Source organism: Phoenix dactylifera, chromosome 7 (assembly GCF_051530095.1).
Source record: "Phoenix dactylifera cultivar Ajwa chromosome 7, Ajwa_hap1_PhDact_Kaust_v1.1, whole genome shotgun sequence".
Taxonomy (NCBI): domain Eukaryota; kingdom Viridiplantae; phylum Streptophyta; class Magnoliopsida; order Arecales; family Arecaceae; genus Phoenix; species Phoenix dactylifera.
Window position 1 is genome coordinate 31,066,752 of NC_143196.1, and position 15,486 is coordinate 31,082,237.

General features: G+C 36.7%; 2 protein-coding genes across 2 annotated transcripts; both read left to right on the forward strand.

Annotated features, from left to right (window-relative positions):
* On the forward strand, positions 1 to 2,794 carry LOC103702445 (ethylene-responsive transcription factor 1-like). The gene is made up of 2 exons (XM_008784887.5): positions 1 to 543; positions 1,487 to 2,794. Exons 1-2 carry the CDS (start codon positions 321 to 323, stop codon positions 2,278 to 2,280), a joined length of 1,017 nt encoding a protein of 338 aa, XP_008783109.4. The 5' UTR covers positions 1 to 320; the 3' UTR covers positions 2,281 to 2,794.
* Positions 2,795 to 10,142: 7,348 nt separating this feature from the next.
* Positions 10,143 to 13,773, forward strand: LOC103702455 (ethylene-responsive transcription factor 1-like). Its single transcript, XM_008784898.6, has 3 exons — positions 10,143 to 10,670; positions 12,513 to 13,426; positions 13,551 to 13,773. Exons 1-2 carry the CDS (start codon positions 10,418 to 10,420, stop codon positions 13,382 to 13,384), a joined length of 1,125 nt encoding a protein of 374 aa, XP_008783120.4. The 5' UTR covers positions 10,143 to 10,417; the 3' UTR covers positions 13,385 to 13,426; positions 13,551 to 13,773.
* The last annotated feature ends 1,713 nt before the right edge of the window (positions 13,774 to 15,486 follow it).

Consider the following 15,486-nt stretch of genomic DNA (forward strand, 5'->3'; position numbering starts at 1 on the left):
ACTTACAAAGTCCTCAAGGCGCCGCGACCATCTTAGAGGTCATGTCACTCCTACAAATTAATCCATCACTACCATTTTAATATCTCCAACTTCCCATTAATCTAATCTCAATCTTATCTCTTTCTCTAAGTTTGTAATTTTATAATCCACCCTCTAAACCTCCTCCTTATCTGCCTAGAACCAAACACGCGCCTTTCTTCTTCCTGAAACCGCTACTATAAAACCCCTGCTATACCCTCCCGCTCCTCTCAGAACGAGCCTCCTTTCCTTCTCTCTTCTTTTATCTCCCACCCAAAAAGGAGTGACCTTTGGGCTGCGAAATGTGCGGCGGAGCGATCATCTCCGACTTCAAGCCGGTGGGGACCCGGCGGCTGACGGCCGACTACCTGTTGCCGGACGTCAAGAAGGGGCGGAAGCATGAGGTGGTGAAGATCGAAGACGACTTTGAGGCCGATTTCGAGGAGTTCGAGGATGAATCCGAGGAGGAGGAGGAGATCGACGTCAAGCCCTTCGTCTTCGGCTCTAAAGTTCCCTTCTCTCGAGGTAAACTATCAGAGGATTTCCAGAACTTTGACTTTTTTCCCCCTCTTTTAATGAAATATTTTCTTCTTGTCGATTTGTTATTCTTGAAATTTTCTCCATTTAGTAGTTAATTTCTAATTTGTGGAAAATGGTTTCGTTTCTGGATGTTTATTTCCGCGGAAAGGTGGGATTTTTTTAAAAAAAAAATTCTTCTAGGATTCATGCAAAGATTGAGCAAAATTTAACGACTGCAGATCTCTAGAAATCTATTTTATTGGTCGTATTCAAGCTCATGCAACCAAGGAGAAATCCTCCAAAACTCTCTTTGATTTGCAAGGAATCTAGATGAAATGATAAGAAGATGGCTTTTTGATGTAGACGTATTCGTGTCGAAGGCGTAAATGAGCGAAAGAGACAAATGAAACGCAGGCTCGACTGAAAAATAAAACTTAGGGTTATGTTCCTTTTGTGAGGTGGAGTTCTGATGATTTTTCGTCTAAGGTTTAGTTTTATTTGGTAAAAATTGCAGTTATTTCTATCAAGTTGAGTTTTGTGTTTTAGGTTCTTGCCTAGAAGAAATGGGAGGAAAAGGTTAGAGATATAAAAATTCTAATGAAGTTTTCCGTTTAGGGTTCGATTATTGTTATTTTTGCAATCCTTTTTTACAAAAAATTCGATTCTTCTGGTTATCCAGATATCTTTCTGTTTCGGGATTTGGATGGATCTTTCTGCAACCAACATTTTTGCTTGGTAGATAGTGTATGTCACTTGTTCTTATTTTGAATTTTTTTTGCTTACAGAAACCAAATTGTGTGATTAAACTTCATATAGATTGGTCTACTTGTTTTTAATAAATTATCCAGATATCTGATATATATATATATTTGATTATTTGGTAGGAGGATACTATATTTTCCTTGCCATGTTGTCTCTTTTCTAATTTTTTGTTCTGTTTGGACTACAGGGTTGTCAACCAATCTGGCATCTGTGGATTTTGGTGGATTTGTTTCTAAATCAGCCAAAAGGAAGAGAAATAGTCAATATAGAGGAATCCGCCAGCGTCCATGGGGCAAGTGGACAGCTGAAATCAGGGATCCTTACAAAGGGGTTCGTGTCTGGCTCGGGACATTCGGCACTGCTGAAGAGGCTGCAAGAGCTTATGATGTTGAAGCCCGTCGTATCCGGGGCAAGAAAGCTAAGGTGAACTTCCCTGAAACACCTGCAAGTGCCCAAAAGCGCCACCACAAACCAACCCTGCAAGCACCAAAACCAGCAATGTCAGAAAAACACAAGTTTAACCAGACTTTCAAGTGCCTGAGTGACCTGGACTGTGATATCTATTCTACTATGGAGCACAAGGGAGTTGAGGAGATTAGTAAGCCTGAGTTTGTGAACTCTATGGATTGTTTGGATTTTGGATGGGAACACAAGACCAGGACTTCTGAGATCGCATCACTTCTTGCTCCCAACATGACTGGAGGTAATGAATCTGGATTCCTGGAGCATGGTAGCCCCAAGAAGAAATTAAAAAACAATTCTAGGGAGGCAATGCCAGCAGTTGAAGACTCTGCAATGAAATTCTTTGAGGACCTATCTGACTTTCATACATTTATGGAGTTCCTGCAGATCCCTTGTGCAGAGGGGAGCTCGGATGCATCAATTGACAGCCTTTTCAGCTCCGAGGTGGCTCAGGAGGGGTTGAGCACTTTGGACCTTTGGAGCTTTGATGACCTGCCCATGGAAGGCAATGTTTACTGAATGATGGTGGTCCTTGCAACTGGTGCTCTGCAAATAAAGACAATGTAAGCATTCCATGATCTCATGAAGTTCCATGAGCTGGATGTGGTTTGAAATTCCATGCTGTGGTTGATCTTCTCCAGAAAAAGGCCTTCTTCAGTGCGTTATAATTCAGAAGGCAATTAATGGAGTCGAAAAATCTGCCTGACTGGTGATACTGTTGTTTCGAGTGTAGTAGATATGAGAGTTTGCAAGTTAATCAAAAATAATAGCCCTTGTTGTAAAGGATGGAATAAATAAAACAAATTACAATGTAAAGTCAGATTATCCCTCCTCTTGCATCCTTTCTGCAACAAGATGTTAACATATTGGTAAGCGAGGAGAATGCCTCGCAAGAGATGAGAACCCTCTGAAAGCATTGTAATGGTGGTTGTAATGTTGATAATGGTTATTATTTTGAACCATGTTTCAAATGGATTCCTGCCATAATTTTGTAGTTATGAAGATATTGAGAAAGGTTTTTGTTTTTGAAAAACTATGTCATAAATACAGTTTTCTTTTCATGTGATGATTATTGATTAGGAATCAAATTGAAACATGGTTCAAAATAATAACCGTTACAAACATTATTACTGCCACTATAAAGTTGTGAATTGCAACTATACATTAGGCTTTTTAGGCCCTGTCTAGGATTGCTATTGATAATAGAGTCATTTTTCGTAGAGATTTTAGGAGTAGAGCTTTTAACAAAAAGCTATTTGCTGTTTGGTAATCATATTTTTAAACATTTGTAAAGTGGTGTGGAATTTTAATATCTATTTGGTACCGATCGGACAAAGTATTTGAAGTATAAGAAAATATGGCAATAAAAGATATTGTGTAATGCCTTCAATTTTTTAATTTTTTGTTCTATCAAGAATTGTTATTATAAAGTATTCTTAGTTTACAAATTATTTGTTTTGAGTAGTATAATATTATAGCATATTAGTATAATATTATAGAAATATAATAATTTTATTACTATTAAAATATGATTATTCTGATATGATAATGATTAGTCACGTAGGATTATCGTAAGATTAGTATAATATAATATAATATACAGTATAACTAAAAAACTAGCATAACATAATAATTGTCGAGCAAAATGATTTCCATTATTTATCTGAAGAAAAAAGAAAATTTGATGATTATTTAGTACCAAAAGATAGAATGGTTTTCCCCCTTCCAAATAATAATATTGTGATGTCTAAATGTGAAAAAAAAAAGTAAAGATGAGTACGAAAGTAGTTCTCAATGGTTATCCATTCAGTCGGTTTAAAATGTCACATAAATGTAATATACCCCAATCACGCTTTAAGAAAACGAATCTACAAATAAAATCATTTGTCATACTTAATAGTTATTTAGTACATAATGATCGTAGTTTTTTTCTCTCTGTTTCGTGTGTATCATATGAGTTAAATTGCATAAATAAGTTGCAAAAAGAGGAAAGCAAATCAGTTATAGCACAATAATTGCATCCTTTCTCTGGAGGAGGCTTCTTGTTCGAAGCATGCAAGGTGGTTCAGGTGTTGTTTGACATGAATAATTCTCACATCATATATATCTATGCAAATGGTCGCTGGTGCAGGTACCTCAAATTTTTTTCTCAAAAAAAAAAAAGAGTGGGCAATAGAAAATGGTGACTTAAAACATGCAGATAACTCAAAAAGAAAGACAAACCAAACACCAAGGTAAAGTAGCAGTCTGCAGTGTTTCTTACTGGTTCCTCTATATTTCGTCAGCTATTTCTCTCAATAATTTATTGCACCGTAGTAGCTATAGATCATGAAAAATGATGTGAATTCATAATATAAATAATTTTGTTTTTCATATAGCTTCTCATGGTGGTTTTGATGGCTACTTATCATGAATTTTATACTTTCTAAGGCGGAGGCCTAAATTTGCTCATAGATCAACATTAATCATGCATCACATACCAACGTAAAGAAAAATTACATGTTGCTATATGAAATTTGTACCTTAATATTGTCTATGATTTAAGGGGTGTACATATACCATTCACAGTGCTAGGCATCACCAGATATCAAAGTTTAGGATAATGACCTTAATAATGTCGCACGGTACGCACATAACCATACACATACACATATACACACATATTATACACAATAATTAACATTTACTGATTGCCTTTATATGATAAAAAGATAACGGCTAATATTTGAGATTTTTTCCAATTCAACCAAATGAATAAACACCGATGTTCGAGTTCTTATTCGCTAAGCAAGAATGCTTCCACATTGGTTAGTCCCTTATCTCTTAAAGTGTCACACCTACATTTACCACCAATCGTATTGGCAGCATGAAGCATCTCTACCTAAACTTAGCATCTCATGCCCAATCCTGTTGATTAAATGAGCCTACAGTATTAGCCGAACGTGCTAGGTTTCTAAGAATTCCAACTATGCTCCAAAAGAAAGGACATGAGTCCAAGGGATCAAGATCCACCTCACAAGAATTAATTAAGAGGAACGTGTCGGCCACAAGCTTCTACATCCAAGTCACCATTCACTGAAAGATCTCGTGAATGATTGAATTCAAGATATCAATTTAATAGGGAGTCACCATTCACAAAAAGATTCCTGCAATGAACCTGGTCTCATGCCATTTTCACCCACCGACTACAAGTTGCATTATAAAACAAGTTGATACCGTTTGCCGACAGCGGGGTTGCTTCTCTGTAACCTCTTCTTCCCCGCCCCGTAATTATCTCTTTCCTCCTTCAGGGCCTGTTCTTCCACAACAACGACAACAACCAAAAAAAAAGGGTCAAACTTTCTCATTCGCCAACTTATCTGCATTCTTCTGCTTCTCTAGATGCGTAAGTTTTTTTTCACCTGAATAGCATTTACCAATAAAATGAAGGAAAAGTCCTACCTATTTAGAAGGTGGATAAGTTATTTTTTCATCGGCTGGTAAAAATAATCTTTTATTTTATTTCTAAAATATCTCTAATCCTATATATGATAATATAATATAATATTTATATAGCGAAGGGTGTTATGAAAAATATGGATAGATTGTGGCAACTTACTCGAGAATATAGTAATACAAAAAATATGGATAATAAATTTCGGAAATACTTTTCAATGCATAGAATAATATGAGTAAATTATTTTTCTATCTAAATATTGGCTGGAAAGTACTTATTCAGAAAAATATAAATTTATATGTAAGTTTTTTACCCTCTAAAGAACGGTTCCAAGTTTTGGGAGTATCTCACCTTAATTCACATTCATATGATATAGGATTCAATATCAACCTAGTCTAGATTTGAGAAAGCTTGGAGATCAAAAGATGAACTGCAAATAGACATATTAAATTGAATGGTTTGCTTGAGAAATATATATCAATATTCATTTTGCTTCAACCCAAATTCTCAATTTTATATGAGTGCATAAATTGGCAAACTTTATTTACATATAAATAATGCCGTACCCCTGCTAACATTTGCAAGCATTTTGGTGTGATTCTTATGATCAAGACAAAAAGTAAAATTAGATTACAAAAGAAAAAAATAAAAAATGAGATGGACTAGATACATCTATTTATCCATGCATTCATACAGCTAGCGATACTAAAGAGTTGAAAAAATACAACTTGTATAATTTTTTCCTTTTTTTTAATTACAGGCATCCATCTCGAAAGAAAGAAAGAAAACTCGTTTAAGATATACAGCTTTTCAAGTAAACATTTCTTTCGATATACATAGAGACTAGCACATGCATTAATTTGAGAGGTGGTGACAACAATATATCCATGCATAAATTTGAGAGAAGGCGACAACATTATAATTTTTCTCCGAGGCAGCTCAAACATAAAAAGTGGCTGTATATATGTATCTATATACACACAACAAAAGAAACTAGCTAGACCAATTTCTTGTAGATATGTCCAAAAGTTAAATAATTTTCAGAAATTTTACAGGCCATAAAGAACAGCTACAATTGACAAAAGAACAATCTTAAAAAAACATTAAAGAACATGATAGTTTTGTAACCCCAACTAAAAACAGATATAGTATTCTCAGTTCTTGGCTAGATGACAAACTTAGCTTTGAAATAAAACAAGTGGATTATAACTAAACCATTTGATCATCATGACTCGAGGTTCTTATCCCAACAGCCACGCCAAAGGCCTCTAACCATATCCATATTTCTACAAAACAATATCAAATGAATTACCTTAGCACACCAAACCAGACCCACTACATCTTATCTCTAAGTCTAGACCACATCCTTATCTCTAGACAAATTGACCCCAAACGAATCGACTTAATAGGCTCAGCTTGGATAAACCATGAAAACTTTGTTGCACTAGCTATTAATTGAACACTGATTGTGAGTCGGAGAAATATCATCAGATATCTTGGGCGCGTTGGTTGGGCCATAGTCAAGTGGTTTCAGCTATATTTCCATATAATATAGTTGTTACGCAACATCATTGCGTTGACATCTTTGATTTCTTTTCCCTTTCCTTGACAAATAGATAATGACAAATGCATCAGAAAAATGTGTTCTTTTTCCTTATATATCTTGGCCATCTCTGTGAGACAAAATTAAGGGCAACATGGAGCATGGAAAAATGAGTCCAGAGCTGGGTTCATGCATCTCCAAGAATCCTTCTTGTTTTTTTTTTGCTAAAAGAATCCTTCTTGTTTTCATGACAGAAATATAGAAGAATTCAATCTTAAAACTGCAGCTAAAGGAGACCAAGAGAACTCGACCCATGCATCACGCTCTGAAATCCTCGGTGGGTCCCGCACTAATTTGTGCTCGCTGCTTTCCAACCTGCGTTCCTTGCTTTGTGGCAGATTCCGTGCATACGCCATTTTTTTTGACCATGGAGATAATTTTGACATTGATATTCTGATAATTGAAGTGAATTGAAAGGTGTAGATCTCTATTTAAAGAGAGAATAAAAATTAGAAGAATAGTGTATATATATATATATATCAGTGATGCAGATTTAATTATTTAAACTACTCTTCTGCAAGTTAAGAGATATATGCTTCTGTAGCTAATGTGTGAAGAAAATAATTGCTACCGACGAGTGTGGAAATGCATAGGTGCGAGCTTTACAAACCATGGCTTAGTAACGGGATGCAGTTCTTTTTTTAATCTTTTCGGGTTTTTAGTTGCGATGAAACTTAAACATGCAAAAAAAAAAAAAGCAGCTCATGGCAAGTATCCTTGTAAGCAAGATCATGAGACAAGCAAAGAAGCACGTCTTTATATAATTGTATCTGTTCTCATCCTCATTCATTTTCTGCCTTTTCTACATCGTGTATCCTTCAAATCTAAGCGCATTTTAAGACTTCTGCTTGAAGAGGTAAATTGGGTGATTTCTTTCAATGTTCGAGCAAGGAGGAGGACAAGTATTTTCAACCTAGGTGACTAGGTCACGTGAGTTGGTACTGCTATTCATTTGCAAATGTTACCAATTAGATACATATTGACTTTGATTATCGATATAGATTCATTAAAATTTAACAATAATTAATAATTAGTAGTTAATAATTTAGGAGAAATGCTCCTCTTTTTGGATGCATCTTTATTTCAAAATAAGAATATTATGCCGGAGATAGTGTGGTAGTGATACTACCTAGGTAAAATATAAATTTGGCCACTTAGGTGAGATAAATGTTAGCTAACTAGAAAAAAGAAATTTTGATAGGGAATATCATATTCCCCACAATCTATGATCTTAATGAATTTTGATTGGCTTTGCCTTTTTTTTGTTTTTGCACAATCTTTATACTAGTTGAACTTGATATTCTCTAGTTCATAGCGGAACTAAATTAATAGTGCAAAAATTTATCCATTATGTTCTTTATTAAGGAGAAACTAAGATATCACGTCTTGTGGTCAAATGGTCGACCAACTACTGCTTTAAATTAGGTGGGTTGCTCGAAAGAGTCAAATTGCTGAATAAATGGCAAAACACTCAGATGAAGAGATGATAGGCCATTTCAATGGCATTCAAACTTCCCACAAAATAAAATCCAACCGAGGAACATATTTCAATGAGTAGGTTCTTGAGAGGACTTCCAAGTGCAAAGGCACCATTAATCTAACCATTCCCATGTGAGAAGGGAAAAGGAAAACAGTGATGAACAACCCAAGAAAATATTATGCCAAGAGCAGGATATATATAATATTTTATACATAATACTTTAATTAACCCAAAGATAAAATAATTGTTATATACTCGCCTCAAAATGAACATGTTTTGATGAAAAGTACAAACCAAAATTAATTAACTATTTAGTTTGTGCCCCAAAATTATATAGGCTTCATTTACCCAACATGTGAGCCAAGTACTTGGTAGACCAAGCACAAAAAATCTGACTAGGGTGGACAAAAAGAGAAGCATCACATGTCAAAGAAGACCAGAAATGTTTGACTAAGCATGGGTCTGATTTGTAAATTTGGCTGAACGTGACCAATTGTTGAATGTAGATCTACATCTAGATTCTAGATTGTAAGCCTGCTACTTGAGGGGGGAAAAAATGTCCTCCCAAGCCGCAATAGACTAAATGCTAAACTATGCACTGGGCAATATGATTTTTTTTTTTTTTTCCAAAGAAGAAAGTCAAATCGAGAGTTTGCTTTTTTCTCGTGCCAAGAAAGGATCCATCTTTCTTCGTACAAATCCAGCATTAGATTAACTGCTTCAAAATCTATATAGATGGATGAATGAAGAAGTTCAGAATGCCCCAAGAACTGAATATTAATGTCATGAAAAAAAATCAATCGTTTTTTCACGCGAGAGACGCAACCTAAACTAAGAGTGCAACGAGCCAATATCATCTCTGACCTTAATCAGTAATGTCACAAATGTATGAACAAAATCTGAGCCAATCCCCGTATGGACTTCATAATGTGATACTGTAATCTGTAATAGGTCAGCACAAAGTTCAAAACCCAGTCCGGGAACTAATACAATTAGAGCTGAGGGCCCGAGAATTGTCACTCCGCACCAAGAATAAACCATTACTCTAATGCATGTGTTTAATATTTTATTGCAAACCTAACACCATGGTGGCATTAGGGTAACTTGACACCACCTATATAAATAAATTGCAGTACATCCTTCCCTCTGGAATTCTCTACTTCTAAGTATTCTTTCATGATTATTAATTTCATCATGTTCACTTCATAATTACCACTTTATATTTTTACCATTTTAAAAAAAACATTTTACATGCCCCAAACATCCCAATCTTAAACCTTTATTCTATTTTATTCCTTAATTCAATCCAAATCAACCACTTCCAATCATTTGAACTCTTCACAGAAATTAATACTACATTCTCATAAAAGATTAAAAATAGATATATTCATGAGAATAACAAATATTAAACATAAAAATAGTTAAGAGAAAATTTTTTTCACTTCCTCCTTCAACAATATTTCTATAACATATATCACTATCGTGCTCCCACTTATTAAGGATTTGTTGGTATCAATTTTATTTTGTGTTTTCTGATCTTTAAAAAAATAAAATAGTAAAAATATAGAAGCATATTTGGTAAGGTAATTTTTATTTTAAAATTTTAAAATTAGTTACAGGAATTTCTAAAATTTTGGACAATTGAACTCAGGTACCAGCAATTTTGTTTTTGATCTTAAAACAATATTCTTAGTAATTTCTATAATTACCATATTCCTACTTATTTAATTTCCCATAGCTGGATACATAGCTTTCTATGATACTTATTAAGTTAGTATCACCATATATTCCTACTTTATTTTTTTGGGACAATATATTCCTACTTATTTAATATCCTTGGTATCACTTCATAGTTTACCACTTCAATGAATACCCTATCCCGTTTTTAATTCTATCTTTTAATGAATACTTTATTTTTTCGGAACAACCCCCGCTTCTCTGTCCCTCACTAAACACCAGCTTATTCTTCTCTCCTAAACTAAATATCATATATTTATATTACAAAACACCCCACCTTCCCCTCCAAACTCTTTCCGCCAGAAACCTTTCTTCCCTTCTTCTCTACTCTTCTCTTCACCCATTTTCTCTTCTCAGAACAAAACAAAGTCCGAAAAAGGCGTCGCCTTTGAGCTTCGAGATGTGTGGTGGTGCGATCATCTCCGACTTCATCCTGCAGCCGGCGGGCTCCCGGCGGCTCACCGCCGACTACCTCTGGCCGCACCTCAAGAAGGGCGGCGGCAGCAAGAAAGGCCGGAAGCATGAGGTGGTGGAGATCGACGACGATTTCGAGGCCGACTTCGAGGATTTCAAGGACGAGTCCGAGGAGGACGAGGAGGCGGAGATCGACGTCGAGCCCTTCGCTTTCACCGCCAAGGCTCCCTTCTCTCGAGGTAATCGGAGAAATTCTCTTGAAAAGATTGTTCTTTTGGCCATTTTCTTCGTCTTCTGGGTACCTTATTATTTTTTTTTTTAATGAATTCTAGCTTTCGCTCGAAATTTTATCCTTTTTGGCGATTTAGCGTAAATGTGTCTTTTTTTGTTTCTCGGCGAAAAAGTGGGATGTTTTCAGTGATTCCTTCTTCTTTCGAGCTTGCTATTGTTGTTTGTGGATTTTAATTTATTTTGGATAGAATCTTTTTCTCTCTATTACCTTTTTTTGCCATCGAATGAGCTTTCTTCTTTGGGACTTGTTGTGTATAAACTGAAATGAGGTTATGTTTCTTTAGGGTTTGAGTGAGAGTTTGATGGATCTCCATTTTTAGCTTTTTTTAAAGAAAAAAAAAACTTTGGATAAAAAAACTTTGGTTAGATTAGATTCTATAAAATCTGTTTATTCCGAGAAGAACGGTGGAAGAAAATCCTATGTGAGTAAGGGGTACAATAATACTTCTTGAGTTTTGCCCTTTTGGGTTTCTCTCCCCAAGTATTTTCTTGGAATTTATTGTAATTTATGCGATATGGGCAAATCTTTTGCTAAACAAATATTTGCTCCTCCCTAATTTTGCTTGATTTAAATTGTGAATTCCCTATTTCAAACTATTTTTATATGAATTATGATTATTTTCAGGCTCCTGTTTCCATTTTTTTCTCTCCTATTTGGTGAAGACTAAAGTAGGATGTCACTTTTATTGAGATATATTGTTTAATTTGTGTGATTCTTTGTCTTTAAATTCAGGTAGTATCACCCAAATTAATCTGCTCTTTGACTTATCTTTTCGCCACCTTATATCTGACTTATTTCCTCCTCTCCCTTGAGTTATTCCTTCAATTTCATCTTTGTTTATAGCTATTGCATTGTTCTGTTGTTTGATTTGGTGCATGGTTGTTGTCTTACTGCCGGTTTTGCCTTGTCAATGTCTATTTTATGATTTCGGGATTGTAATCAGTTCTTTTGCCGTCCTTCAGTAATATTATGTTTCTAATAGATGAGTTATCCACTATAGAGATGAGATCTACAGTGAATAATTATAAGTATATAGAATTTAAGGTGTGCTGAGAATTTTGTCTTGCCTGGGATGTTGCTGGAAAATCAGAGTCAAAGATAAATGTAAACAAAGTTGTTGATCATAAAAATGTCAGGGGCAGGAGAAAATTTGTGTCAGGTTGTTCCTTTTTGTTTGTGCAAAGGGGAAATGAAAATGATGTGTGATTGATTTGGAGGGTGGAAACTAGAAACCAACATGACTCATTATTAGTCAATTATGGTTATCTTTCCACTGATCTGATGAAAGTAAATGTCTAAATTATTAGATCGGATGGAATGGTGGATGGATCTGCACTCTAATTGCCACCTCTCCTTGCAACAAAAATTGTGAAAGTGAAAACAAAAATTATGTTCAGTGCAATTTTATGTATAGACAATCAACATCAGTCCTAATGTTTCCTAGAACTTAATTGTTGATGGGAAAGAAGCTTGGAATCAAAGTGTTTTTGTGCATGGAAATGGCATGGGATCTTGTACCTTAGTACTCATATTTTCTATTATTGCTGGCATGCTTCTTTGGTAGACTATACTCAGACAGAAGAGTAGCAGAATTGAGTTGTTACTTCATAAAGAATCCTGTAATCTAGGTTAAAATCTGTTTTTTGTCTGTTATGTGTGATTGAACTTTGTATGGAATAATCTGTTTCCTCTTAATTAATTATCAGAAAGTTGAGATCTATGTCTGTTAGAATGAAAATGTCCCCTCTATGTTACGGTCTGTCTTATCTTTGTTCTCTTTGGACTGCAGAGGGCTCGATCACTCTAAAATCAGAAGAATTAAGTGGGCCTGCAGCTAAATCAGCCAAAAGGAAGAGAAAGAATCAATACAGAGGAATCCGTCAGCGTCCATGGGGCAAGTGGGCAGCTGAAATCAGAGATCCCCGCAAGGGGGTCCGTGTTTGGCTAGGAACATTCGACACTGCTGAAGAGGCTGCACGAGCTTATGATGTTGAAGCCCGTCGTATCCGGGGCAAGAAAGCTAAGGTGAACTTCCCTGAAGCACCTGCGAATGCCCAAAAGCGCCGCCACAAAGCAAATCTGCGCACACCAAAACCAGCAACGACAGAGGAACAGAAGTTTGATCAGTCCTTAAAGTACCTCAATAACCCAGATTATGATTTCCATTCCTCTATGGATCACATGGAAGTGAAGGAGCTCACAAAGCCTGAGTACCTGAATTCCCTTCCCTCGCTAGGATCTTCTCCATCTTCCGGGGGCACTGGGTTAGTGAATTTGCTCTCTGAACAGGGAAGCAACTCTATTGATTGTTTGGACTTCGGATGGGAACACGAGACCAAGAATCCTGAGATTACATCGCTTTTTGCTCCAACTATAACTGAAGGTGATGAATCCAGACTCCTGGAACATGGTAGCCCTCAGAAGAAACTGAAAAACAGTTCTGAAGAAGCAGTGCCAGCAGATGAAGACTCTGCAATGAAACTCTCTGAGGAGCTATCTGCCTATGAATCATTTATGAAGTTCCTGGAGATCCCTTATCTTGAGGGGCGTGCAGACGAGTCAATTGACAGCCTCTTCAGCTGTGATGTTGCTCTGGACGGACAGAGCACTGTGGATCTCTGGAGCTTCGATGACCTCCCCATGGAGAACTGCATTTACTGAGGGATCGTGGTGTCGGCCCACTGGTTCTGTAAAAAAGATAATGTAAGTATAGCCATGATCATTTTGGGTTTCTAAAGCCATGCTAGTTTTGCATGTTGCTTTGTTCAGTCTTCATGAAAAAGTGCCTTTTCTTTCATCGCGTTTTATTTATTTATTTTGGTTTCAGGAATTAATGTCGATGGATGATATGGAGGACCAGAATTGTTTGTCAGCTGCAATCAGTTGAATTGAATTGTTGATTATTAAAGTACCTTTAGGTATAATATCTTGAGTTTTTGTACTGTTTACTCGTGAAGTGTTTCTGCTTTTGAGTACTTGAATTTGGATCTGTGTTATTTGAAGACATTATGGATATCTCTGAAAACTGAATGAATGCTTCTTTAGTTGTATGTGCATCTTGATGCTATGGTAGATTGTGGACTTTTGTTTGACCTGTGCATTTGTCCTGCACTTGATTCCTCCTGGTAGTCTTTTCATAGGCTGAGCTGTTTATTAACAAAGATGGCAGATAGAAGGTTGCTTCACAGCTGCAATTTTTATCGGGTGCGGACGATGGAAATTTGAATGGAACCTGGTTGTGGCGGATGCAACGAGTATTTTGTTTTTGGTTCTTTTGATGGATTCCTTCGATGGTGATATCTTGGCTTATCCAGCTGTTTGCTTTCTAAGCAAATGGCTGGCCATTGTTTGAGGGGTACAAGGAAATGCTAGTGAAACGTGGTTGGTTTTGCAACTCTAGATCTGGTTGGCGGCAATTCAGAAATAGTCCTGGGTCTGGGAAAGTTTTGTCCTGGTATGATGTTAATGCTGTGTCCTGTTGCGAATAGCTCAAGGAAAAACTTCCAAATGGTTTCCCAGATTCTCACGTCAGGGCAGTTATGTGGTGGGGGGCCTCTTCTGGCCTAAAATATTGGGGAGTGAAGGAGAAGAACAGGAAGTATGAGATGGCATGCATCACCTTGGGGAGATCTTGCGTTGATCTTGGTTCGTATGGTCTATCCCATGGCTCTGTTGAGCACACTGAACATATCTTGGTGCAGTGTAGCTTTGCAAAGTTGGTTTGGTCAGATTTGAGGACTCAATTTCCATTGATTCCTAACATAACCTCCCTTCAGAGCCTGGTGGAATTTTTAGTGGATCATAGGAGGAAGGTAGAGTTGGGGACGCTGATATGAGTTATGCTGGTTGGGTCCTGTGGTTGAAAAGAAAATGAACGATGATTTCAAGGAAGACAGCAAGCTAGAAGAAGCAATCCATCTTTGACTCGGCGACTGGCTGTTGAGGTACTGGATGCAAATATATAGTTCACTAGAATGGTTAACTTGCGGCACCAGAATACTGGCAACTTAATGAGCTCACCTACTTCAACCCAGTTGGTTTTTTAGGACACCCTTATCCTGTGGACTTGTGAAGGTGAACTTAGATGCATCGTGGAAGGATAGGAAGGTGGGTGCAGGTTTCGTTATTCGTGATGAGTATGGTGATGTTCTTCAGCCGGTACAGGATCGTTTGATGCATTTACAGTGCCTGAAGTTGAATTGAGAGGATTGACAGCAGCAGTAGAAAAACTAGAATGCATGCAGCTCTGGTTGGAAGGTGAATCGTTAACATCATAGATTGGACTAATGGATGTCGTAGTAATGCTGGTATGATTCTAAGCCATGCACTTCTTATGGACATCATATAGCTCAAGCAATCCTTTAATTTTTTTCGTGCAAGTCGTGTTCAGAAAAAGCAATCAACCAGCTGATAGGCGTGCAGGAGAGGGAGTCAATGAAGACTAGTCTTCGTGTAACATGATTCTCTTGGATATTCGGTCACTGACTCACTTACCCTTGCTGATATGATTTGTGTTTTCTATTTAAGAATGTAGTTTTCGTGGGATTTCCCACTCTTTATCGCCCAAAAGAGAGAGAGAGAGCCAAACATTTGGAAACTGTCGGGGCTTCTATTAGTCTTTTTCCATGCCTAACATTGAAGTTGCTTTTTGTTTCTCTTCTTCCATTGAACTTCTCGATGGTCATGCGAGTTCTAGTCTTCATTAGGTTATATTTGGTTGCGTGGTATGACATCAGTGCCAAACCTCACACGCAATTGTAGGC

Bases quoted from the DNA above. Each gene is read 5' to 3' on its own strand.
- LOC103702445 (XM_008784887.5), top strand. From the start codon at position 321: ATGTGCGGCGGAGCGATCATCTCCGACTTCAAGCCGGTGGGGACCCGG. The intron at 544-1,486 runs GTAAACTATCAG...TTTGGACTACAG, and splicing joins TAAAGTTCCCTTCTCTCGAG to GGTTGTCAACCAATCTGGCA.
- LOC103702455 (XM_008784898.6), top strand. From the start codon at position 10,418: ATGTGTGGTGGTGCGATCATCTCCGACTTCATCCTGCAGCCGGCGGGC. The intron at 10,671-12,512 runs GTAATCGGAGAA...TTTGGACTGCAG, and splicing joins CAAGGCTCCCTTCTCTCGAG to AGGGCTCGATCACTCTAAAA.